We start from the raw sequence: 27867 nt of genomic DNA, 5'->3' as shown, positions 1-27867 counted from the left end.
GGCCACCAAGACCAAAGACTGAGCGACAGGAAGCTGTTCAACACGTTTGTTGTTCCAGCTGCTCAAATGGTGTGAGTGCTCAGATGTCACCATCTGCTCGAGGAGCTTTAGCACTTACTTGAGCGCTGGGGTTAGAGGAGGGGGTGCTGCTGACCCCTGCAGGGGCCTCCGTTTGGCCCCCTGTGGTGTAAATGCTGCCGGCCCCAAACTCCAGCGCCAGGCCGTTCTGAGGAGGAGGAGGCGGAGGAGGAGGGAAGGAGGAGAACGGAGCCACCACACCCTCCACAGCTCCCATCGTGTCCTGTGAAGCCTGCAGATCAGAGACAGACACAGAGCAGCGTTAATCGACCTGAGATCCACCGAGAGAGTGAGACAGCGGAGGAAACACAGCTCACTTAACAGAGCGACCGCCATCAGAGTGAGACCAGAGGAAAAGTGAAATCAACTGGAATGGAGAGAGAGAGAGAGAGAGAGAGAGAGAGAGAGAGAGAGAGAGAGAGAGAGACGGTAATGCATTCCTCTCACAGATGACGCCACTAAAAGCCAGAGATATTACATTTCTCTCTTTCTGGTGACAAGTGGACTCAGGCAGCTGTTCAATATTAATGAGGTCCTCCTGCATAATTTAGACACATAAGCTAGCACAGCAGACGACACGCAGAAGAAGCTAGCTAAGAGTTTCTGATCACAGATCCCACATCGGATGGGGAAATATCACCATAATGTAAACCGTGACTGATTACTGCGCTTTGAGTGAATCCAACAACACATGCAGAAATTATTTTTCAGAAGGAAAAATTTTTATTACATGTGGTCTCTTTTTTTTTTTTACATTGTGCCATTATGCACTCACGATTTTATACCAAAAAAAAAAAAAAAAGTAAAAAAAACTCATATTGAGACAATATAACAAATACCATCCATGTTATTCTTGCGTTGCAGTAATGGAAGGGAGTTTTTTTTTGAAATAGAACAAACATTGGTTGACCGATATATCACCAAGGCCGATATTTCGGCCGATATTTGGCATTTTTCAATTATCGCATCGGCCGAAGTTTTTCTGCTAGTAATAAAAAGGCAAACATTATAATACTTTCTCGTTTGCCGTCAGCAGTAAACTAATACGCATTTATATAATTTAAACAAATCTTTGAATGACTAATGAACATTTAATATCACAAACTAAGTCAAATCCAGCTCCCTATGAACACAAACTTCCCAGAATACTGAGTGCCCTGTTAGTTACAGGGTTTACTTTTTAATTATATTTTTATTAAATATGTATTTATTTGTGAAAAATACTTTGTCAATTAAACTGTTTATTTTACACATTTAATTCCATTGTTGAATGACTTAAAATTTCTTAAATATTAATTAAAATAAAGTAGATAGTATTTATTTATATCGGCTATTGTCCAAGATATCGGCATCAGTGGTCAAAAAACCAATATCGGTGGACCGCAAAAATTGGATACAACAACAGTAGCAGAATTGGTTAGTGATAGTCAGGATGTGCTTAAAAGTTAAAAAAGCCTTCATTTTCTTCATGCAAAAAGTTATATATAAAATAAATTTATTTTGTGGTGAAATGTGTTTTCATGAGATTCAGTCAGAGACAGAGAGAGAACGAGAGAGCGAGAGAGAGAGAGAGAGAGAGAGAGAGAGAGAGAGAGAGAGAGAGAGAGAACGAGAGAGCGAGAGAGAGCGCGCGAGCGAGCGAGACAGAGAGCGAGCGAGCGAGCGAGACAGAGCGAGAGAGCAAGCGAGCAAGAGAGACAAAGAGAGAGAGCTAGAGAGAGAGAGAGAGAGAGAGAGAGAGAGAGAGAGAGAGAGAGAGAGAGAGAGAGAGAGAGAGAGAGGGGAAGACACTGTTCTGTTAAGTGTGCATTCCTCCTCCAGCATCTCTTCCCTACATGGCAGCAGGATGAGAAGAGAGAGAGAGACAGCCTGGTATTTATAGCTCTGAGATCTTCCCGTTAACCACAGGAACATTAATGAGCTACATTTCAGAATTCATCAGCAGTATCCTCTCAATACTTGTCATTTCCACTTCCTCAATCATTACTGCTCCAAATCATTACGAATCAGCTGTTCATTCAGACTGAAGTGCTGGAGCACACACTCCATTTGAGTCTCAGTGTTGTTTGTTGACTCACACTGGCGCGGTCACTTCTGCACGACGCAGTGAAGCGTGATCGGTCTTGTGCTAACTGCATGGACTGTAGTTTATTGATTCTCTTGTGTTGAGTCTCATGACAGTGATGCGTCTCACAGAATCAGAGCTGAACCGATTCCCTTCAGTTGCACTAGAGGCCTAATTAATCCATATCTCTGTGATCCGTCAGTCGGAGAGAGGAGTGTGTGTTCAGCCGAGCGAGGGCAGCTTTAGTTACGGGTCAGCTGGCATCGGTCTAATGTGCAGCTGTGCCACGGGTCGCCCGTCTACTGTAGCGATCACAGACGCCCTGATCACGAGACGTTACAGGAGAATCATTCAGACGCTTTAGAAGAGTGAGGAATCACATCGCTCAATAGTGCTACATTAAAACATACTTAGAATATTTTTCAAATATCGTTTTTAGACTGATTTGAAGCACTTTTATGGCACCACCTTTGTTAGATTTGATTGCAGAAACATGATCCTGACGAACAGTTTTGGAGATTTTTTTATCCCCTCAGACCTGTTAATATTGTTAACTAAAACTAACACTAAAAATGGTTTTCATTATTTGAAATAAAGCTAAGTAAAATTAAATACAAACACTGAATACAAACTTAAATGAAAATAAGAAATTTTGGCAAATAACAAATAAGTTGAAGCACTTATGGTGTTCACACCAAACGCAAATGTAATCATTTTTTTGCGAGAGTAGATTACACACCAAGTCAATGTAAAGACGTGAATGGAGGTGAATTTGCGGCAGGCGACGTGAATGACGTGAAATGTGCGATGATTTTGCCGCGCACACGTGATAATCGCTTCATTCGTGTGTCATGCTCAAGTTAAAGAATTCCATCTCTAGCAGAAAATTTGCCTAAAGGGTTCTCGCTCAAGCCAATCAGCGAAGAGCTCACTGACACGTCCATCAGAAAACAGAGGAGTGCATTATTGTAGCCGCCTGCGTTAGGGCTGCACGATAAACCGCACGTTATATTTAATGTGCATCTTTCACATGGAGCAGCATTTACTACACAGAGCCACTGTTCACTGACGATTATATTTTGCACGTTTTGCGCAGAACAGCACTTGTGGTGTTGCGTTGTCAAATGAGTGGGAAGTACTGCGCTCCCTACAGAGTCCTTGTGATCGCGAATCATGAAAGTGAAAGTAAAATGAGAGAGTGCAATTCAAACGTGGTTTCAATAGCGGCTCCCTAATGCCCCAAATAAGATACAGTCGCCCATACTTACCCAACGATATAATTGCGAGAAAAAGTATTGAAATATTTTTTTATCCTCCCGTCGAGAGGCTACACTTCATTTCCTTTCTGAAGACTGAAATAGGATGCCAACCCTATTATAGAACTATGATTATATTTTGTAATCGTCATTTAAATCTGAATCGTGTTCAAATTGTTTGTCATAAAGCAACATCTCAGGAATATCCAAATTATAACTTCCTGTTATGAAACAGGACATCATTTCAAACATGTCCACTGTAGAGGACACCAGGACTAAAAGCATGTTTATTATGCATTTTGGGAGACATAATTGAAAAGGAAAATAAATGATTTCAATATTCTTATGAAATATTAAATATTAATGAAAATCTGGCCAATTATTACTCCCATTATGACAATACTTTTTTTGAAAATGCTGTCCCAACAGCACAATAATATGTAAATTAGATACAGTGTATAGATATGCTTTTTTTTGTTACACACACATATATAGCATAAAACAAAACTGTCAAATCATTTTGTTATATATTTTTATTATCATCCTTAAAGTTTGTCATAAAAAAAAAAAATCCTGAAATCTAAAAATGGATTTAAAAATCTAATTTTTTTTTACTTTTTGATGTTTATTCATGCCATTTTTTAAATTTATTTTTTTAAACTGACTACTAGTGTCCTCTAGAGAGAACATAGAATAAAATATGATATTTTTTTTCAAAAATGTCTTTAAATTTTTTTTCTCATGCTCTAAACTATGCAATGACATGAAATAAAATGCTAAAATTCCCAAATCATCTTTTTTCTGGTTCTCAGGAGAATACAATAAATACATAAATGGTACTGAAGTTACAGAGTCTTGCATGACGGCTGCTGAGTGAGCGGACTCTCTTGAGAGCAGAGATCGAGGATCAGCTGGACACGCCCACAGCCACTGCTGATTGGTCAGCTGTAACCCGACCTCAGGCCTCTCTCTCTTAAGGGGGCGTGCCCGTTCCTTCTGCCCCGACCAATCAGAGTCCAGCAGAGCCCAGTATGGGTCCAAAGGTTCATGGGTCTAAATAAAGGGCTGCAAACACTGATGTTTGAGAGACAAACAGTCACTCGGTGTGTGTGTTTCTCTCACACACACTCCTCCCTCAGCACATGTGTCTTCTTCTAGTTTAGAAAGACGACTGCTCCATTGCTCTAAACACACAAACTCATCAGTCTCTGAGCAGAACCAGAGACTGTTCTCCAGCACAGCGTCACCGCTGAACTCTCACACCGAGGAACCAACCCAAGAAAAGCAAACAAGCAGCATGACTGACATCTCTGTTCCAGCTCACGGTTTATACTGTGCTGCGTCTCCTCGGCATGAATCGCCTGTGTGTTGATCTCATTAATGCCTCACATCGCTGCATTGCTCACGTCTGAGACGCATTTAACCGTGTGTACAGTAAGAGCAGCGGTGTGTCATCCTGAATGATCAGCTCTCAGTATCATCTCTAGCATCTTCCTTTACATTCTCATGTTCAAGATCAACTCATCCTGTGACTATGTGCAGTCACCAGAGATCACGCACAGGCTACACCTACATTTGAGACAAACATTCATAGCTTAGGGTTTGTGTGAACGTCATGTAAAACAACATGGATCTGTCCTCATTTAGGTGTGTGTGTGTGTGTGTGTGTGTGTGTGTGTGTCAGATGTCCAAAACAGGATCCTAACATCAACAGTGTTTCAGGGTGAATACAGAGCTCTATTTGGATGTATAAGCAGGGCAGCTGAGCGTGAGATGGTGAGGACGGGTCAGAGTCTCTCCCTCGCTGCAGGGGTTCAGCTTACCTCAGCTAGCTTTAGTCACTTACTGTCTCTGCCTCTTCTCCTCACTTTCACCTTCACAAACCTATTTCCCCACCCCTCCCCCCTCATCCCAATCCCATTCCTGCTGTTAAAGGAAAACCCGGAGAAAACAGCTGCTCGAGCCCTCGGGAAACAGCAGGAGAGAGAGACAGATTCCAAGGTACAAGACAGACAGCTTTTGACTAATAAAAGACTGATGTGTATCGCAGCACGTTAATCCTGATGCCGTGTGTGTGTGTGTGTGTGTGTGTGTGTGTGTGTGTGTGTGTGTGAGAGAGACAGATGTGAAGACAGACAGACAGATGAAGAACAACTGCTCGAGAACACCTGGTGCCTTCAGTCAAGAGAGACAGCTGGAGAAACACCAGAGCCTCCTCACCTCCAGCACGCTCGGAGGAACCTGCTTCACACACACTCTGACACACACACACACACACACACACACACTCACTCTGACACACACACACACACACACACTCACTCTGACACACACACACACACACACACACTCACTCTGACACACACACACACACACTCTGACACACACACACACACACACACTCACTCTGACACACACACACACACACTCACTCTGACACACACACACACTCACTCTGACACACACACACACACACTCACTCTGACACACACACACACACACACTCACTCTGACACACACACACACACACTCACTCTGACACACACACACACTCACTCTGACACACACACACACACACACACACACACTCACTCTGACACACACACACACACACACACACACACACTGAAGGTGTCATCTGCAGCTGCAAATTCTGTAATTTCTAAAATAACATTTATGCATTTAGCAGAATGCAGTTTACTTATCCAAGCGCTCTCTCACACACACACACACACACACACACACACACACACACATCACGCTGGATGTGTCCATGCAGGAAACACAGAAACATAAATGTTTGAACACTCACCGGCTGCACAGGAGGGTAACAGACTCCCATCATCTCCTGAACACCACACACACACACACACACACACACACACACACAGAAGCACTTCCTGCCTTCAGACGAGCTCCTGACACACTCACACACACTTCAGGATCTCCCTCGCTCGCTCTCTCTCTCTGTCTCTCCCCCTCGCTCACTCGCTCCCCTCCTCTATCTCTCTCTCTCTCTCTCTCTCTCTCGTGCGTTCAGCTCTTCTATCTCTCCTCTTATATCACTCACTTGTTCTCTGACTCTCTTTCTCTCTCTGCACTTAATCTAAAAACAATTTTTTCTAAATTCTTTCTTGATTTTTTTCTGTTGCCTGATTAAAAATCTAAAAACTGACAATACTCATTTATTCTCCATTAGTTAGCGATTAGCCAGCTAAACTAGCGTTCCCGGAGCAAGTTTCAACATGTCAAAACACAGCACAAGGAATTTCACCTTCTCAGGACATAATATTCCATTTACTTCAGTTTATTCTTCAAATCCTATAACGTTCAACAGCCCACAAGTTTATTTTTTAGCATCATAAGAAAATATACCATACTTTTCCGATATGATATTACAATAATCACGATATTTACAGACATTAAATTGTGCGCAAAACCTGAACACAGAGCAGATGTGAAGCTCAGTCAAACGACTGCTGATAAATGGATAGAGACGGATGGAGGGATTACACAGAGAAAAAGAAGATAAAGAGTGAGCTTAACTACACCAACTGAACACACACACACACACACACACACACTCTCTCTACAGCTGCTGTAATCTATGATGCTGATCTAAACACTCCTCGTGTGTGTTCTTCTGAACAAGATTCAGATTTATTAGCAGATCTAGTGTCATGTCCAAGAGTTATTAAATGTGTGCATCCTTCACCTGACCGGCCGAAAGAGCATCGATGAACCCAGTGTCACATGAAGGATTTCCTGACCAGCGTTCATGCAGTAAAATGATAAAGTGCAGAAATATCTCATATTCGAGATGCACAGGATGCTTTGATTGTGTGTTGCTGGTGAATCCTGGAGGTCTGATCTGCAGAAAGAGCTGATGCAGTGTTTCAGAGCGCTGAGTGACCGGTGACCTCCTCGAGTGGACTGAGAGAACAACACACACGGCCTGATGACCTCAGAGGAGACCGGACACTACCAAAGCATCTCGGCCATGGTCAGAACCCATCCTCCACTAAACGAGTCCAGCCTGACGACGGTCCATCGTTAGCTCTCGGCGTGTTGCTAACACAACTTCTCAAAACTCTGTATAGAGAGAGAACATGCAGCTGTGATCTGAACTGAAACTTCTTCGTGTTCACATCTAATCATTCAGCAGACGCTAATACAGAGGAGGACAACAGAAGCAATCATTTAATGATATTTAACACTAAAATCTTATGTTCAACATTCCTCCCGCTTCATATGCTATCTTGGTTTATTTTCACTGAGCTTAAGAGCAGTGCATTATGGGATTGCGTTCACATGTGTTTGTGTCGGGGAGCTTTAATTGGGCTGTAGTGGTGTGTAATCAGATTAGCGGTGGTCCGTCAGGGGTCAAACCCAGCTATTGTTTACACATTAAAACAAGAAGATGAGCAGCACACACACACACACACACACACACACGAGGACGTCTGTTGAGAACGCTCTCTCTGAGCCTCCTGCAGTCTCCTGAGGGAACACTCAGCAGTGCACACTACAGTCCTCACACTGACTCTGCGTGCACACTTCACCTCAGGAACCCACACAAGAAACAAACCCTATTTACAGAGCCATGCTGGGCTTTAGGATCACTCTTTCAGTAATCCTTCAGAGCTTCTTCTGCATTATTATTAACGGTGACTCATTGCTGTGATCTAAAAAACAAGACATTATTGGAATAAATCAGCCCAGAGTTAGTCAATTAAAGTCTGTGTATGTTCAATTCTGTCAAAACAGTTGAACTTTACAATTATATCATTGTATTTTTACTTATATTCACACTTATTTAACAGATGCTTTATCCATTTCTTTATGTGACACAAATGGAAGTGAAAAACAATGTCACAATGGAAAAACCTTCATGGTCCTAAAAAAGGCTTGAAATGATGGCCATTGTTCAGAATACAGCTTCATTCTCCTGGTTTTGGGGTGAAATAGGAGCTGGATGTGTGTTTGACAGACTGAAGGTGTGAGTGTGTGTTCTGCTGAAATCTGAGGAGCAGCTCAGACCAGCACTAAATACAGACAGAAACATCTGGAGAACATGTGTGTGTGAAACAGACGAGAGAGACAATGAGTCACTGAGGAGCACTCCTCCTCCCCGTCATGGGCCTCGTCTCCTTCAGGACCGCCAACACACACACAGAGAGACAGACACACACACACACACACACAGAGACAGAGAGACAGACAGACACACACACACACACACACACAGAGACAGAGAGACAGACAGACACACACACACACACACACAGAGACAGAGAGACAGACACACACACACACACACACACACACACAGAGACAGAGAGACAGACAGACACACACACAGAGACAGAGAGACAGACACACACACACACACACACACAGAGACAGAGAGACAGACAGACACACACACAGAGACAGAGAGACAGACACACACACACACACACACACGCACACAGAGAGAGAGAGAGAGACACACACACACAGACACACAGACACACACACACACATAAACACAGACACAGAGTGGTGTCTCACTGGAAGCACTCACAGATCTTCTAAAAGAGCAGAAACTATGATTCCTTCAATCTTACTGACCTGTAACTTCCTGTTTAAGGAGAACAACAAGAACCTGAACAGACGGAGCTGAAGGAGGAGAAAGTGTGTTACTGCTGAACGCATTTAAGATGGAGGTCTGGCGTCCTGACATCAGTCGTGTATGTGTGTGTGTGAGAGAGAGAGAGAGACTCACTCAATGAGGTACTGAAAAAACTAAGACCAAGAAAATGAAAAACACATTGCTCAACACTCAAAGAAACAAAGCTCTTTCAGAAGGTCACTGAAGAGGGAATAAACTCGACACACACACTCGGGAAAAACTGCATTCTCAGCACTACAGCTGGAGGGAACGTCTTTTTATATCGAGCTGTTTGATTAAGAGTTTAACTCCATGCCTCTAGAGGACTGCGCTCCTACATTAATGCCACGCTTGTGTAGAGTTCCTGTCACTGAACACAGCAAAACCAAGACCAGAGATGAATTTACACTATTAACACTGGAAGACCAACATAACACACTAAATAAAGCACAACTGCTCACTCTACTGTTTTTATTTCAGCAGTGTGTCGTACTTTAGTGCACCTCCTCACCATCAGTTTAATGGTTCACCTCAAGACTAGTAATGTGCAGCAGTTCTGATTCACTGACACAAACCAGCGGAGACACGTGCGCTCGCTCTATTGTCTATCGCAATAACCATCACACCCCCATTTTACTGCTCTGCTCATGGGGTCACAGTTCAAAGTTGCCATGGTAACATGTGTGTGCAATCTCATAAGGGTAATTACTGGAGACGTGGGGTAAGTAGGGCACGTTACAGCGTGATGAAAACATGAGTGACCCGACTGCAGCACAACACTGAGGACATTCAATAAACACAGCTCTGTGCGTGATGTCAAAATGCAAAGGCTTATCTCTAAATCTCCAATCAGTGTGTGTGTTTGTGTGTGTGTGTGTGTGTGTGTGTGTGTGACCCCCCTCCCAGCAGCCCACGTCAGGATAAATGGGAGATCAGAGACTAATGCCACTCTGAAACAAGTGTAGATCTCTTTAGCACAACAAAAAGCCTCTTTACTGTCAGTGATACAGCAAATCCTCTTCTGTGTGTGTGTGTGTGTGTGTGAGAACTGATGTGATTTAAAACCACTGACGCTAGAGGAGTGAACAGAGGACCGCAGCTCAATGAGTTCCTGCACTTTGTGACCAATGATGTTTGGATTCACAAAAAATATAAAAATAGCATCGCATGAGCGGAAGGAACTAGAGAAGCTGAACCTGGGAGCCAGTATTCCTCTCTCAGACGGCTGGACGAGACTCCTGTGTTCACACACCGCAATCCTTGCATTTGCTCCTCTCCTGCTTTTCAGAAATGCATGGTTTGATTCCCGCGGCCCCCCCTCATCCCGGCCCTGCTGCAGGCTATTTCCAGACTCTCTCCAGCACATCAATACCTTTTTTGGACTACACCAGCGAAAACACACACACACACACATCTGCTGGTCTAAAGCCATCATGGGGCAGTTTAAAGAAACCGTGAGCCATTAGAGTCCGTGAAGCACTTTACTTACTGGAGAATGAACAGAGAGAGAGAGAGAGAGAGAGAGAGAGATGGAGAAGACGCTGAAGTGAGGGATGAGATCACAGAGGGTGAGACAGAGGAGTGCTGGTGGAGGAGGAGGAGGTAAAGTACCGCAGGATGGAGAGGAGGTGACTGCAGGCCTCGGAGGAGATTGCTTCATGATTCAGAAACATTGAGCAGCAGCGGGACAGAGAAGTTGAATCCGCTCATATAACGGCCTGCGGGTCACGATCAGACCCGAGAGCCCACCAGCGTCACAAGCTTCATACAGAATGGTGGTTTTAACGCTTACCTGTCCGGTGTCCTCGGTACCGTCCATCCGCGCTCGTTTGCATTCAGCCCCGATCGAATCCCCCGCCGCCAAGCCGCCCTCCGGCTCCGGATCCCCGCGCTTCATCCCCCGAGCCGCCGCCGAACCGGAGTCCAGATCCCGCTCGTGCTCCAGGATCCCGTGGCTCACGGGCAGCATCACAGATGCGACGTCGGTCGACATTAACATTGAAGAGGGCCGCAGATGTTGCGTATGAAGAGCGAATAACGCAGACGAGGAGTTCTGCAGAGGATCAGAACCGACGCTCATCTGACGCGTGGAAACCCGTTACAATGTGACGCGCGCGTGCCGCATTAAAGGCCTTTGAAGAGTAGCGAGTATCTGAGGCCTGGACGCGAACAACAGACTCGAACCGCGAGCAGAAACACAAACGAGCTTCGGCGTGGAGCTGAAAACGGTGGAGACCGAGTCTAGCGCGTGGAGGACGAACGCGAAGGAAACGCGTAATGCGTCCGAAGGTCTCGGATCTCAAGCGCTCTTCCAACCAAATAAAACACAAAACCGTCAAGTTCGCCTTTAAACACAGGCGTCGCGGAAAACGGCGAGAGAAACGCGATGCATCATTCTAGTCCTTCGATAGATTCAAGCGATTTCCTAAAACAAAGGAGTGGCGTGGAGCTGCTGTTGCTTTCCTTTGCTTTGCTTTCCTTTCTTCTCTCTCTCTCTCTCTCTCTCTCTCTCTCTCTCTCTCTCTCTATGGATTCTTGCGGCGGAGAGGAAACGCTCGCGCACACGCGCCCCTCCTCTCCGGTTTCCTCGCGCTCTCGCTGCTTTATTCTTGCTGCAGTTTCCCGTTTTCCCCGGTTGAGCACGAAGCGCTTTAAGCGTTTAACTCGGGGACAACATGCGTCTGACTAGATGTGTATTTTTATACTCTCAGCGTTTTTTCTTTGCTTGAACCCGCGATGCTACACCGGGAAACGCCAACATGTAACGAGCCGATAATTAGCGTTCCGTTCGGAGAACACCAGACGCGTCTTCAGGAGCTGAAAGACCGAGTGTGCTGGAGACCTGCGCGGATCCGCTCATACTGACGTGTCGATACGAGCAGATGATCAGAGCTCGCGCACAGTTATTGATTATGTGGTTCAAACGCGGTTCGGTGTGTTCCTGCTGGATTCGCGGTGAAACATGACACCGAGGCGCGTTAGTGGCGTGAGCGCGACATCTGGCGGCCACGCGCTGCCACCACCGTCTCACGTGCTCTTCATGAAGTCTGTTCTCTGTGCTCAGGATTGGTCACAGTTTAGGAGTAAGCGGGCAAAATGGGATTGATTTACATTCCAAAAAAAATATGAGCATCTGATTGAAAATCTATATCCGTTTCTTTCTTGTGTTCTTCTCCATGTGTGATGAACTCACACTCGCTTAAAGAGGGAAAAACTGACCCCACTTCAGATCTCTTAAGATGAAATGAAACTGGACTTTCTATAATTCTACACTGTGAGAAATATTCACTGTGTGACAACTAGCCCCGGTCCCCCAAATTCTAGAGACCTTTCCTGTTGTGATGGATGTTGAGTGTCACTGACACATATTGATCTGAACAGAGCAGTATTGATAAGAACAGCTAATATTGGCCCGGTTTCACAGACAGGGCTTAGACTAAGCCAGGATTAGACCATAGATCAATTAGGACATTTAAGTAATTTTTATAAACATGCTTAGAAAAAAAACATTACCGATGTGCATCTTAAAACTAAAAAGGCACTGATATATTTTTAAGATCAGTCAGTGCAAGTTTATTTCAGTGGAAACAGCTCAGACTTACATTTTAGTCTAGGACTAGTCTTAAGCCCTGTCTGTGAAACCAGGGGATTGTGTGTCAAAACAGCAGCTCTGGTTTACTCTCACAAGCCTAATGCTCATATGGAAGTATATACTTATTTCTGCTAACAAAATCTCTCCGTCATCAAAACTTGCAAAGCTCACTCAGTTGCCTTTGAGAGCCAGCGATGCTCAGTTTTCTATCAATGCAAAAAAAAATTTGTAATTTCTATCATTTCTCCAAAAAGTAAAAAATGTAAATTATACCGACTCCAAGCTTTTGAATGGTATATGTATAATGTTACAAAAGCTTTTTATTTCAGATAGAAAATGCTGATCTTGGGATCTTTTTGGGACACATCACACTCATATCTTGTTTTGGATAAGAATAAAACATCAGGTCTGACAATATCGTGTCTTTCTGTTATTCAAATCTATCTTTATTCAGACTGGCCCGTGGAAAACTCTATGAACACACTTGACTTGCTTCATCTTCATCCTCTCCGTCCTGGACGTCTATTTCAGTTTATCTGTTATTAGCTCTAAAAGTCAAATTCAACAGATAAATCTACATTTACAGGTTGTGTGATGCTTCGTCTTCAAACACTATGAACAAAACTACAACAGAAGTCAGAAAATACAGCCCTGACAGCATTAAATACATCAATTTACTCTGCTGAATAAACCAGCATACGCTAAAGACAATAATAATAATAATTAGAAACAGACAAACAACCAATTTGCCTCTCAACCTAAATTCGAGGTCAAACTGGAGTCAGATTAGAATTGAATGTGCACTGAAAAACATTTACTGTGTGTGAGCTTGTGTCGTCATTACTTTAGGACACAAAATATGAATATTAGCCAGATGTGTTGAACATTAAAGAACTCCATAATTAACACACTTACATGCCTGTGTCCTCTTACTCTTCCCTTCTGAGCAGCTGCATGTGTGTAAATACTATGATTTATCTTCTGATTTATCTTCTGATTTAACACTGGTTGGCATAAAGCTCTATAAACAAGTTCATGAAAAAAAATAATTAAAACAATCCCCAAACCCAATGGCTTTAAATGAAAGGAACTCAAAAGTGTGTGAATGAGCAGATTAATAAACTGCCTCAGAAACAAAATCTCCTTCAAAATCAATCATTTTCACAATTGTGTTTATAGTAGTTTCTGCCATTATTTTGCACAGAAAGCGATTAGCGCTGGTCCAGACTCTCAAAGCAGGTGTGTGACGGGTCTGGAGTCCAGAAGCAGAGGGTCATCCTCAGGTCAGATCACACTCCTGTCCTGAAGCCCAGACACCCAACGCTCTGGGGATGAAACAAAAGAGGAGGTGCATCTTTAAGAAATACTTCAATTATTTTTGTGTGTGTGTGCTGCAGAAGCTACTGAGCCTATTAACTTTACTAAAGCAAAAGAAAATGTACTATAACAAATGGTCAGTGTATCTCAGTGGCAGAATTACAGCGCCACACACTGGTCTGGCATTGACACTACACCAGTTTGAGTAGTTTCCTGTGCAGTGGCGGAGCCAGGACGTTTTCATGGGGGGGGCACAATATAAAAATGTGTTTGACTAATGTACTGGACTGTTTTCGTTCCAAAAACACAAGTACAATTTATTTCTACTAAACTGTAATTGAGATATTTGTGAATCAGGTCAAGTAATACTGAGTGAATATGACAATTTTTCTATTATTCCTCACCTCCAGGTATTTAATAAAGGGGCTCACTATAGCTTTATTGCTCATTCAACTTCTCAAAACTCCCAAATGCACGCAGAAAGATGTGAAAATGGCTGGAAGTCAACAGTAGACATAAATGCCAGGATATAAATTTGTTATTTTATGCATTTCAATTTTCATTTTCATACATGTTCTACTAGATCTGTAAAATTTGTAATTTAATGCACAAATAAATGAGAGTATACTTATACTAGTATAAGTGCACTGTGCTCACATTTATCTATGCATTAAATTATAAATAAAAGTATATATCAGTTTGTGCCTTAGGTATTCTCGAATTATAGAATATTTTAGTACATGCATTTGAGCGACGTTCTTGCATATGCGTATACATGCAAAGTTTGCAGCTTTAATCATCTTTCTGGAGATTGCATGACTGACGACAGAACTGGGTATGTATGCTCATATTTCTTGTGCGGGTTATTTATGATGAAGTGATATAGAGCGTGCACAACAGATCTGTGGACTGTTGAAGAGTAAAGTAAAACAGCTAATGGGACAGGAAAGTGTGTTTTACTGACATATAGGCTAGTATTACATACCTCCCCAGTCTAGGGGATGGGAGGGAGGAATAAAGAAAATGGTGGGGAAAAAAAGGGAGTTTTTCCCTTCTACTGACTCACACAACAGCGCAATTAATGTGAAAACAGAATAGAATTTATTAAACACAAGCAAACCCAAGGAGGGGTCCAGGCCAACATAACCACTCCCAAAACAACCTAACTAACCTACAAAAATACAAAAGATTACCCTAACTCCCTAACTGATCTTAAACAGGAGAAAAAGTATAATCAAAATAAAGGGCAACCACCTCCCTACAGCTTCCCATGAAAACAAAAGAAAACTTCTAATCACAACAAATCAGCTACAAACTCTAGTGCCATCAGCAGAAGGTGCTCTCACTCCAGACATCGCAGCTCGGTCTTTTATCTCCAAGCGTTTCCTCTTGTGGGCCAATCAGGATAGGGCAGTCATCAGAAGAATCATCCACTACTTGATCTTCACCTGTTAGTCCTCATCAGCACTTGAGAGGGAACACACAAGGCACATACACAGAAGAGACAGTCCCAATGAAGTAGGGCCTGGACGTAACACTAGTCTAACAACATTTCATCAGACTGAAGTTCACAGTTGTTCTACTTCAGCTGATTTGGCTGCTGTAGCTCCTCTGTGACGCTGAGGTGAAGCTGAAGTGCGCTTCTGACAATTCTCCCTTTTGATGTGGTCATAAAGAGAGATACGGTGTTCCACATCTTAATAAATGCATTTCTTGGTAACAAAAAAAAGGGACAAAAACAGTTTTGAGTGGGGTGGCCAGAGGGGGGGCCATGCTTTCGTCAGTGGTGGCCACCAGTGGCGGCTCCAGACAATTTTGATTGAGGGGGGGCAATGGGGGGTCCTGGTCATTTCAAGGGGGGTCTCATGAAAACCAACAAAAAATACAGTGGACACGGCTAATAACTGCATATTACTGCCACTAAACAACAAAAACAACACAGCATATCAACTACTTTGTTTTTTATTAATTAATCAATTGCAGTTTGCAAACAATATGCTCAAACTTTAAAGGGTTGGCGTTTTAATGGTTCGCGTCACCAATAGAGAATTAATAGAGAATACAATTTTAAGTTTGAAATAATAATAGCTCTGGGATCAGAAACTGAAATGTCTTAAGTTGTCCAAACCTGATGGCTTTTTCTTCTCTTCAGAATAATTAAGAACAGCGGATATAGTAAAAACTATAGAAAACACTTGTGCCTCTACATGTTCCTCTTTCTCACCAACCTCTGTCTCCTTGCTGTTACCTGCTCTCTTTCTGTCACTTGTGCCTCTACATTTCCCTGTTTTTCTTCCTCTTTCTCCATCTCCTCATTTGATCTATTACTTTCCACTCTCTGTCCATCTAGGAACAAGGCTCAATTCACTATTCCAGCATTAATCTATTATTTTAACCATCACTACTACTCTTGCACATAATCAATAAGTCCACCTTAAATATTGATACAAAACATAAAAAACTGATACACTGGAATATAGTGATTAATATTATATTATTATTACTGTTGTAGTTGTTGTTGTCTAAAAGCGAAACACATTTGCAATGTAAACAAATGACAGGCTACATGTGTTATTCATCTCCTTCACACTGCACTTTGATGTCAGGAATATTATGCATTTTTATTGACATTGATATTTTTACATTTATTTCCAGAGAGATATTATTGAGTTTACAGGCTAAAGCCGCTTGCTGTTGTAAACACTGTTGCTATTGTAGAAAAAATATATATATATTTGCGTTGAAAATATCCTCTAGCAATTAAAAAATGCGCATGAGGAATCGTCCCGGTCGGATGAGGTCGTCGTCGTCAGGTGAAAGGTCATCATGGTGGTCATTTTATTTACAGCTAAATTATTATTAATAAATTGTACTAATATTATGATTGGGCATGGGCAGGCATTCACAAAAGGGAATGTTATTACAAAAAAAATTAGAGGAAATTTTGCTTTGACAAAAGGACAGGGTAGGCAGAGTCTCCTAGCACATAAAAGCCAGCATTCACCCCACTGATGTTCCTGGTGCAAGCTGGGTAGAGGCTTCCACGCTCGACCAACTCCCACAATGTAGATAGTCTCAGAACCCGAGCATCATGCAAACTTCCAGCCATTCCTGCATATGCACTCCGAAATAGTCCTTTTCCGTCAACTACTCCTTGCAGGATGATGGAATGCCAGCCTTTTCTATTAAAGTAATCGCAGTGGTACTCCTTTGGGGCTATTATGGGTATGTGTGACCCATCAATGGCACCAACACACTGTGGAAGCCCCAACCCGGTTCTCAAAGTAGGCTGCCATCTCTTTGAACTTCTGCTGGTCAGGGAAACATATCTGTTCTGGAACTAACAACATGCTAGCGGCCTTGCAGAATTCCTGGACGCACAGACACACTGTTGTTCTGCTGACACCAAAAAGATGGCCAATACTTCTGTAGTCGCTGTTGGTTGCAAGCTTCCATAATGCAATGGCAACTCTTTTCTTAAGGGGAACACACTCTCTGTAGTTTGTGTCCTGCTTTTCCATTGCTGGATGCACCATGGCACAAAGGAATATAAATGTTTCTTCAGACATCCTGAAGTTGTTCAACCACTGTGTGTGTGTGAATCCTGGAACGATCACATCCCACCAGTCATTTGAGCGGCTGAAAGTCCAAACGGTTGGTCTGCGGCGCTGATTTTGCACCAGATTGAGTATCTAGAAAACAAACAAACAAAAAAGTTAAGATTAATACAATGTCGCAGTGATGGTGGGTCATTTAATTAAAAGTGCAACTATCATACGCCGGATGAAAAAATACATAAAGTATTATATAAAGTATTATAAACATTGTAAGAGTTACCCGTGGACACGATAGAATATATAAATTTGTTAAAATATCTAATATACTGCACCAGAGAGGGAACTTTGGTGTCATTAAAGCACAAAGAAAAAATAGCTTACAGATATAACTATTTTCTCAAAATTATACTTCTAATCTATCATTAACCACAACTAGTATTGCACTTGTAATAATATAGGCATCAACAGATTCATGTAAAAGTTTAATGATCTTAAAAAGTAACCTTCATAGTGCTTAATGAATAGACTGTAGTTTACAGTTGGCACAGTTAAAATCTGGTTTCACAGGCAGGGCGTATTGTACTTATTTATTCAGTGTAGGGTTATTTAATCTATAACAATATTGCTTAGTTAGCACATAAGACGAAATGACGTCAAGCTACTTTCTGGAATACACCACGCCTATCAAGTAAGGGTACTGTTGGCGGTGGAAACGCTAGCCAAATCATGGTTAACAGACCCGACCCGTACCGTACCGTACCATACCACTCGGTGGAAACGCGCCATTAAGGGGCAAAGGAGCAGGTGCTCAAGTGAACCGGTTCTTTCAGACAGTTCGATCAAATAAAACCAGTTGAAAAAAAAAATGGTTGACCGGTTCTTTTGCGCTCGATGTAATGTCATTCGTGATTACTGCCCTTCATTCAAGCCTTCGGTTTACCCGCGCTTATAACACTAGCACAGAATCAGTTCAGAATCAATCACCAAAAGAATCAGTTCGGTTCAGACGCTCTGTGTGTCGGTCGGCTTCACACTGAATCACACATGCGCAGTATCATCAGCTCCTCGATTCTCGAATCGGACACGTCTGACAGAAACGGTTCTCGTTCAGTGTACGAATAAATGTCAAAATAATTATTATTTATTATTATTCTGCGTAGTTTGAAGATAATTTTTTTTATATTTATATATATATATAATGAGGAAGAGGGTGGGGGGTCAAGGCGTTTTTTGGCAGGGTCTTGAGACCCCCCAGGACCCCCCCTGGCGCCGCCAGTGATGGCTCCGCCCCTGTTCGTGTGTAGGCAGATATTTCTGATGACGCAGTGTTTACCGAAGTCTTTGTAGAATAGAGAAAGCTCTGGCTTCGTGTGGATGTGGCCTTTTAATGAAGTCTCTTCTGCTCAGCACGGCTGCACTCATTTAATTAAAAAATACAGTAAAAATTTTAATATTATTCTAATGTAAAACAGCTGTTTTCTGTGTGAATCTCTATTAAAGTGTAATTTATTTCTGTGATGCTCCGCTGTATTTTCAGCATCATTCCTCCAGTCTTCAGTGTCACATGATCTTCAGAAATCATTCTGATATGATGATTTACTGCTCAAGAAATTTACTGCTCAAATTTATGATTATTATCAATGTTGAATCAACTCAAAGATTTTTTTCTCAATAAATGTATTATTCATCAGTGACACATTAAATTGATCAAAAGTCATTTATAATGTTACAAAATATTTTTATGTCAAATAAATGCCGTTTTTGATCTATGAATCCTGAAATAAATAAAGTGTTTCCAGTTTCCACAAAGTTTTCACCATCATAAGATGATGCTCAACAGTTCCCTGCATCCTCCATCAGAGGATCAGTGCTGCAGTCAGTGATCGCGGAGAAAAGATCAATAATTTGCGAGAAAATCTGGACATTGCCGAGAGATCCCGCTGCTGACCGGAAGCGGAACTGCGCTGTGATCTGCGTGTCCTCCAGCAGGTGGCGCCTCACGTGTGAAAGTACAGACGCTTCTCTTTTAATACGAAAATGTGTTCCTGTTCAAACACTCAGTTATAAAGCGAGTGTCTGCCGTGTTCTGTTCATGTAGATCTGTGTAGTGTTACTTTAACAGTAGAGACAGTAAAACATCTTAAACAAACTTATTGGTGTTTTGTTTGCAAACGCGTCCGTCCATGCAGCTCTGGTGTGTGTGAGTTATTATTATTAATAGTGACGTGACTCATGAGTTCCCGGTGTGTGACTGAACCGGTGTGATCTGGTTTAATCTGCTCAAAACCACACAGAACACACACCCAGGAGTGAATCACACCCCCCCCCCCCCATGTCTCTCTCTCTCAGTCAGATGTGATTGTGTTTTAGTGGCCGAACAAATATTAAAATAACATTGTCAAAACACTCATTATTTTTATACAAATAAAATAGTGTAATACAAACATCGTGCAGAACAACACACACACACATGGCTAGAGATGCAGAGTAACTCAGCACTTGTTGAAATATGTGTGAAATGTCACTTTAACAAACTAATTTTATCTTAAAGTTGAGATGTGGAAGTGTTATTTTCTGTCTCAGATAAAGCCTGAGCTGATTCAGAAGATCAGTGAGTTAAACAGACCATCCATCAACAGAACCCACACACACACACACGTTTGTTTTTGTGAAGTGTGTTCGTCCCATAGGTGTAATGGTTTTTATACTGTACAAACTGTATATTCTATGGCCCTACACCTGGGTGTGTGTGTGTGTGTGTGTGTCACAGGAACAGGTGTGTGAGATCCTGTGGTCTAGACTCAACACACTCCTCTGTTCCTCCTGCAGCTGTGTGAAGTGTTTAATACTCTCCTCTCACTACATCCAGAGATCTCAGGCGAACAGAAAGAAATGTTTTTATTGGCACAAAAACGGTTTTGTCCCAGACACTATCTTCAGATTCAACCACAAACACAGAAACTAACCCCTGTTCTTATAATCGATCCTCAGCTCATGTAAATACATATAGATTAGTTTATAAATCTCTAGAGAAAACAAAGTTACATGGCGTTGACTGTTAAAATACAGCACTAGAAGCATTTGCAAATCATTAAATATTTTTCCACTACACACAAATGTTTTAAATGTACTAAAATGCACTTTGATTTAGCCACAGTTTCATTTGAAGAGAGTCCCAGTCTGACGGTGCAGCAGATTCAAAAGCAGTTTAACCTCGATTAGTTCGAGCTGAGCGTACATGAAGATTATAATAAGACTGGGACCGCAGTTAACTTTTTGTTGAATCAAACAACAGAGATAGGATGGCGAAAATCCCATAATTGCTTTGTACCAATGCATTTCCTTCGAACAGCAAGTGAAGACCAGGAAACTCTTTTATATAATGTACAATGATGTGTAGAAAATGTACAATCCGTAATAAATCTTAAGGCACTGTGATACACAGCCTCCAAGGAGGCAAGAAGAAGAGAAGATGCGTGCTGGTGTACTACATCCCCACACTCAAGAACACAAGCTTCTTTCTTGCATTAAATGAAATGCAAGACTTATTTCTAAAATAAAATTTTTCTTTAACTTTTGTCTCAGATAATTAATGTGAATTAAAACGAAGTTTGTCATCAGTTATGATGCCCAGGTACTCTGAGACTAAATCGATCTGTTTCTTGCAGAGTTCGGAGAACGACAGAACGATCTAAAGAATTTCTAGAATCTAATAACCAGATACATTTTGTTTTCTCAACATTTAAGACCAACTTTAAAGTAAAAAACCTTGCTTGAATATCAAATGCTGAGTGTAAATCATCCAGAGCTTGTTGTTGTGTAGGAGCAGAACAATAGATGACAGCGTCATCTGCAGAAAAGTGGAACCTTGCTTTTTCAATATTTACTTCTATTTATATATATATATATATAGTAAATAATAATGGCCCCAATACAGATCCTTGGGGGACTCCCGTACCCACTTTCCATTAAGTCTGATTTGATACCTTCCACTTGCACACATTGAATTCTTCCCTTTAAATAAGCAGAGCTTACTAGCATTTGCTGATTTTTTTTGTTTTATCAAGAACATACTCTGCTTTTGCCTTTCTAATCATAACTGTACATTTGTTACGAAGCTGTTTAAAATACAACCAATCCGGGTTTACGTTGGTTTGTCTGGCCTTAGCCCATGCAGCATCCTCATGAACACAGTCAGACGATGCAGTTGAGAACCACGGATTACCCCAACATTTAACTCTATATTTAAAAGGTGCATACTTGTTAATAATCAGAATAAAACTGTCATAAAAATATTTCCAAGCACTTTCAATATCTGGGATTTATGTAATTTTGCCCCAGTCAAATTGATTGAGGTAGGATAAAGAACTTCTATATTAAAGTGTTTCATACCTTGTGATAATTCATGGTTTCTGCTTGGATAGTTTTATATCTCTAGCTACTGCAACAACACAATGATCACGAATATAATTTGCAAATACACTAAGATAGAGAATATTTATGAGGGGCATTTGTGAGAACAAGATCTAATAATGTGGATTTTTCTGGAAATTTCATGTTCTGTCTTGTAGGTGAATCTACCAGATGAAAAAGATTATAAGTATCACGAAACACTTTAATACCATCAGATACCGGATGCATCCAATTTAAGTTAAATATATGTACCATATCCCATGGAGGTATGAACTATGAATGTTAACATGGATAAAACCCAAGACTGATCTGAATTTGAGATCAGCTCGAGTAGTAAAACTTGGGGCACATCTATTATAAGAATAAGGATTAGTTACCCAGATTACTTAAATTTATGATTATTTTGTGTATGTTCCTAAAAAAACAAATTCTGACGTTTATATATATATAATCCCCTGACAAATATTTTTTTAACAGATCCAGTGCCTTAATGTTCAGTTTATATTCATTATTGAGCTTTTCATCCACATTCATCAGCTGCTTGGGATAAAAGTGCTGATCATTTATATTCCTCTACACTTGGAAGTTGTTTTAATGTTTAGAAAACCATTCGAGCCACATTTTAAGTTTAGTTTTTCTAGAAAATAGACCCCATTATTATATATGAAATGCATACACCTGGTTTGAGTTCATGAACGTTTGCGTGAGCTGCAGTTCATGATTTAATCATGATTTGAGCAGATTGTGTTTTGTTTAATCACCTCTCGCAGGTCTTCCCTGGATCCCCTTTCTCCCTGGATCACACAAATGCACTGTAACTTGGGAAAGGTTTTAAATGGTTCAGGTGAAATAAACACAGAAGTAGTGAGTTCAAAAGCATCTTTAATAGAAAAGAGTAATGTGATTACACAAGCCGGGACAGATCCAGCATGTGTAGCAGTTTAAACAGCACAAGTGAAGCTCTTCAGCAACAGATTCAGTGTAACAACGACTGATGAGCCCCTCACTGGACGATTAATGACTGGAGAGGAACAAGAGAAGGAGAGATGAGGGAGTTTAGAGCAGGTGATCTCCAGCGGATCAGAACTACGGTGAAGGATCTAACTCTGACCAGCGCTGACGGTGTCCTGGGGTTTGGCTTTGCTCCTGCGGTTCTTAGCAGACTGGATCTCCTCCATGAGGTCCTTCAGATAGCGGATCTCTCGGCTGATGGACTCCGCTCGCTCCTGGAGCTGCTGGTTTCTCTTCTCCAGCTCGGTACACTCGGAGCTCAGCGTCTCCTGCTCGGAGCGCTTCTTCTGCCGATAGCGCGTCGCTGCCGTTTTGTTCTGCTCCATCTTCTTCAGTTTCTTCTCCACCACTTTAGGAGCGCCGGGAGCGGCCTTCACGCGGCTCGTAACGGCTGGAGTGCCGTCTGGGTCGGGTCTGGAGTAGGGTTTGGTTCTGGAGGAGTCTGTGGGCTTCGGCGAGGGTTCGGGATCTGATCCGGAGACGGAGATCCCGCTGTCACTGTCGGACGAATCGCCAGCGTTTGCCTCCTCTTTGGGAGTCAGCAGCAGCACCACGAGGGGAGGAGAGAGCGGGAGTTCAGGAGACGGGAGCACGGACACCTCGCTGCCCAGCTCCAGCGTGAAGCTCGGATCAGGAGACAGAGGCTCACACTTGATCTCCACAGGCTCCTCTGGGAGGGGGAGGTCAAAGGTCAGCGCCAGGCCCAGCTCGGAGGAGCCGAGCGGAAGTGAATCCAGGTCCAGGTTCGTGTCTGTGTCCAGGCAGGCCAGCAGTTCCTCCGGAGAACTGGGAGGCTCGTCTGAATCACACGATCCGATGAGAGAATCCAGGTCGAAGTCACTCAGGTCTAACTTCTCCGTCATCCAATCCATGCCAGAGAACACGTCGCCTGCTGGAGGAGAGAGACAAGAGTTTAGTGAAGACGGCTCATTTAAAAAACTAATATTCTGGGTATAACTACGAACCAGAAGGAGAGGAAAACTCCCTTAAACATGTGAACAGTGCAGCCCTACCAGTGATCGGAAACACTCATCTGGGACACTACTAGTGTTTATCAATATATTTACAATTTGCACATTAATTTTAATTAGCTTTTGTAATCTAGTTTGCCAATACGGTTTAGTTTTTCATTTTTAGTTTAAGCTTAGTACATCAAGTTTAAGCAATATTCTTTATATTTCATTCCAGTTAATGTTGTAGTTCATAGTTTTAGATATATATATATTTGTAGAGTATGTGAGTGTGTGAAGGGTCACCTCGGCTCTGCTCGAGCTCTGTTTGTGCAGGCGTCCAGGAGAGAGACTCACACCCTACAGAAGCGGGACGAGAGGGAGAGAGGGGCGAGGAAGAGGAGAGGGGTGATGACCACCCCTCTGACAGAGCGCTCTCCTCATCATCGTCCAGAAGGGGCCCGAAGGGGTCAGCCATCAGAGACGAGGGCCCAAGGAACAGGGCCCCCACGTCCTCCAGACTCAGAGACATGACAGACGGTCGGAGCTGGAGCGGAGCGGGACTGGGGTTCTGGAGCGATGGAGAACCAGGAGGTGGTGCTGTCTACAGCAGCAGAGCTGTGGGTGGATGCCACAAGGGACCTGAAAGAAACCACGCGAGACCGTGTTACAGAGACAGAGCGAGAGATGAGACTCTTCGAGTGATCATAACTGATGTTTTGAAGTTTCTAGAATACTGAAAACTACCTGCAGCTGGAAACACCAAGCATCAATTCTTATACTATTATGATTTTTCTTTTTTTTTAAATTAATTTTCAAAATGGACCGTCTTTATTGGGGAATGCGCTCATATTCACACACTTTACAAATCACACACCTATGCACATTCTATTATAGTGTTGCTGCAAATCATATTTTGTGTTGTTGCTTTTTGTAAGAACAAGGACCATTTCTCGATACCCAACCCTCGCTACAGGGAAGATTTAACAGAACAAAAACTGGACTTCTTTCAAATCCTTGCACTGAAGAACTAGCACCTTAAACCAGTTTATCCAGTCTCTAAACCGCAGTTAAAACTGCCATCTGGGAGGAACTGGAGCTGCCCACACACACACACCTTCACTTCCCATGACTAACATTTACCAACTAAACACCTTACTATTATTAACGACTAGCTGACCTTTAACAGGAATTTCCCCGCCCTTCCCAATAACGTTTCCTAATATGGTCACGACTACGAGAAGCCCCGCCCCCTGGTTCCTGCGCGAGATGAAGGTGTCCCTAACGCCCTAGCGCCATTTCCAGCGCTCAGCAGTCGGCCGCGAAAGAAACGCACGCGCGCGCCATTTTGAGGTGCCACGTTGACGCTCCGCGACAAACACACCCCAGAAACCGCGCGATGGAACAATCAAAACAAACGGAAATCATTCAGAAACACTTCACGAAGCAACACTGTGATACTGCTAAACGTCAAAATAGGCTAGTTGTAACTATTGCTAACAAACAGCACCGCTTCGACGAGTTCTTGACATACTAAATCAAACATTAAGGGCTGAGAAATACTTACGCCATTTTGCCAAATAAAGCCAGTGCACTTGACCGCTGCACTGCCGGATTCGCCGCTGCGATTGTTGCCGCTGCAAGCCGCTACACTGCCATGATTCCCGAGAGAGAGCCGCGTGCGGACAGACTGAAGCGCGGGAGACAGAAAACAGAGAAACGGCCGCCCCGCCGCTTATATACTCGCTCATCACACCCACACAGTGCGCTTCCGCCGCTCGTATCACTCCGCCCGTATCTGCTTGATGATTGGCCTCTGCGCCTCTCAATATCTTCCAAATAAATAGTACCTAAATATTTACGTTCGCACGTTATGTAAATCATGCGCGCGGAGATCAGACAGGAAACAAAAGCGTTACAAACAAAAGGTACAACACAATAACACATCGCTACGCAAGAGTAAAACAGAGTTATAAGAAACGGTGACCTCTAGTGAACATTAATGAAGTGACACTCATTTAGTTTTCCTGCTTGTGTGATCTGATTATTTACTGTGGAATGAAGAAAGAATAGTCACACATAAAATGCTCAAGATATTCTAGTGATTCAGTCTTAGGAAGATCTTTTTTATTATTCTGAATACAGCACAAGAACACATGTCTACAGACAAACAAACGAAGCAGCAATCCTTTCCTTCGCTATATTCACACACACAGGGGCGGATCTACCCCAGTTGGCAGCAACGAATTAAAAGCTATGGCCAAATTAAAAATTTACGAGCGCGAATCTCCAATGTCCGACTGCAGCACGAGACCGATTTGTTTGGAAAACTTTGAGCGCGCGCGAAGCGAGGGAACCAGGAGTCACGAGGAGACACAGGAGGAAAGAGGTAAACATGGATTTCTATCTATCTATCTATCTATCTATCTATCTATCTATCTATCTATCTATCTATCTATCTATCAATGTGTGCTCTACTACACACGCACACACACACACACACACACACTCTCACACACACACACACACACACACACACACACACACACACACACGCACACAGATACACACACACACACACACATACACACACACGCACACACACACAGAAGCACGTGCGGTGATGTAGGCCAGTGGTTCCCAAACTTTTCCATTCCACGACCCACCTAGACAAGTGTAATATATTTCACGACCCACCAAAATATTAAAAAAAAAAAAACAACAACGAGTGAAATTACTTTAAACCTAATCTTACTTAAAATTTTTATGACAGAAATTAAGTATTTAAGAAAAATAACCATTTTATTTTAGAGTACAACTGAAAATTTCACTACAAATTTACAAGTTTTAATTTTTGTTTACTGGCGTTAAAATATGTAGTGTCCATAAAAACGTGAAGCAGGCTCACTCCAGTGAAGTGTGATCTGCGCTGCTGTGTTTTGTTGCATTCATGATCCTTCCGTGTGTGTCGGCGAGAACGGAGCACAATCCAACACTTTTTTAGAAAAGCATAAGAAGCAAAGCAGAACTATCTAAAACAGTTTGGAGATTAAAATAATTGTGAAATAGGTAAAAAAAGACCGATTGAACCTTTTAATGACATTGCTCTGAGACCTTCAAAACACGCAACGCACACGGACTTAATTGCAATTTGAAAATCACACTAAGGATATTGCAGTTCATTATTAATGTTGGTGGGCTATATCGTTGTGATGAGTGGGTTCCCAGTTCCCGCCTCCTTCTTCCTGTGATTGTGAAGATTTTAATGTTTTACACTGGTGCCGAAGCCAGGGAGGAAGGAGGGGCGCGCTGCCGAAGATCCTTCGCCGCTGGGGTGAATCCGCAGTGCCATCGAGCAGGGCGAAGGAGTCTGCCGCCGAGGGTGCTCGATGTGGTGGGCTGGAGTGAGTTGCCGGGGGGGGGGGGGGGGGGGGGGGGGGGGGGGGGGGGCGAACTCACTCCAGCCCACCGCCTCGATGACTCCTTCGTGGAAAGAGGTGGGAACCGGCGGACAATCAAACAAAGTTTTAATAACCAAATAAACACAAAACAGCGCGACAGCCCCTCTCGGATGACTGCCGTGCACAAATAAAAAACAAACACAAAATAAAACCCAGGCCTGGTCCTCTCTCGTCCTTCACTGTCATCGCTCCTCTTTTGTATCTTTCCGATCTCCTCCGTGGTTCTTGAGACCGGTGAGTGTTGCTCATTTCCCAATCACTCCACCGGCCTAGCTCTGTTCCCATGGCACTAGGCCCCGCCCCACTCGTCACATTCGTGCAGCCCTAGACTGAACTGTGTTAGTGTCTGTGTGTCATTGAAACGCAAAATTAGCTGCAGCCAAGTGACTTTGTGCGACCCACCTTGTTCCATTCCGTGACCCACGAGTGGGTCGCGACCCACAGTTTGAAAACCCCTGATGTAGGCTACACATGTGCACAGCAGCTATGAGAGGATTTCATTTAATAAAACTAT

General features: G+C 42.7%; 2 protein-coding genes across 3 annotated transcripts; both read right to left on the bottom strand.

The window, feature by feature from the left end:
- Positions 1-64: 64 nt before the first annotated feature.
- On the bottom strand, positions 65-12068 carry LOC132151412 (RNA binding protein fox-1 homolog 2-like). The gene is made up of 2 exons (XM_059559521.1): positions 10845-12068; positions 65-310 (listed from the first exon to the last, which is right to left on the bottom strand). Exons 1-2 carry the CDS (start codon positions 11130-11132, stop codon positions 80-82), a joined length of 519 nt encoding a protein of 172 aa, XP_059415504.1. The 5' UTR covers positions 11133-12068; the 3' UTR covers positions 65-79.
- Positions 12069-22870: 10802 nt separating this feature from the next.
- LOC132152224 (cyclic AMP-dependent transcription factor ATF-4-like) lies at positions 22871-25617 on the bottom strand. Of its 2 annotated transcripts, XM_059561037.1 has the most exons (3): positions 25460-25617; positions 24199-24534; positions 22871-23834 (listed from the first exon to the last, which is right to left on the bottom strand). In XM_059561037.1, the coding sequence occupies exons 2-3, from the start codon at positions 24422-24424 to the stop codon at positions 23032-23034; spliced, it is 1029 nt and encodes a 342-aa protein (XP_059417020.1). In that variant the 5' UTR covers positions 24425-24534; positions 25460-25617; the 3' UTR covers positions 22871-23031. The 2 variants fall into 2 exon arrangements, with proteins under 2 accessions (XP_059417020.1, XP_059417021.1); XM_059561038.1 differs by lacking the exon at positions 25460-25617 and having other exon boundaries at positions 22871-23831; positions 24199-24492.
- Positions 25618-27867: the final 2250 nt, after the last annotated feature.

Source organism: Carassius carassius, chromosome 10 (genome assembly GCF_963082965.1).
Source record: "Carassius carassius chromosome 10, fCarCar2.1, whole genome shotgun sequence".
NCBI classification, from domain to species: Eukaryota; Metazoa; Chordata; class Actinopteri; order Cypriniformes; family Cyprinidae; genus Carassius; species Carassius carassius.
Note: the sequence above shows the minus strand (reverse complement) of the source record. Positions and strands in the feature narration are given on the sequence as shown.

Coding starts and splice junctions, on each gene's coding strand:
- LOC132151412 (XM_059559521.1), bottom strand. CDS start 11,132: ATGAGCGTCGGTTCTGATCCTCTGCAGAACTCCTCGTCTGCGTTATTC. Junction 311..10,844: donor GTACCGAGGACACCGGACAG/GTAAGCGTTAAA, acceptor TCTGATCTGCAG/GCTTCACAGGACACGATGGG.
- LOC132152224 (XM_059561037.1), bottom strand. CDS start 24,424: ATGTCTCTGAGTCTGGAGGACGTGGGGGCCCTGTTCCTTGGGCCCTCG. Junction 23,835..24,198: donor AGAGCTCGAGCAGAGCCGAG/GTGACCCTTCAC, acceptor TCTCTCCTCCAG/CAGGCGACGTGTTCTCTGGC.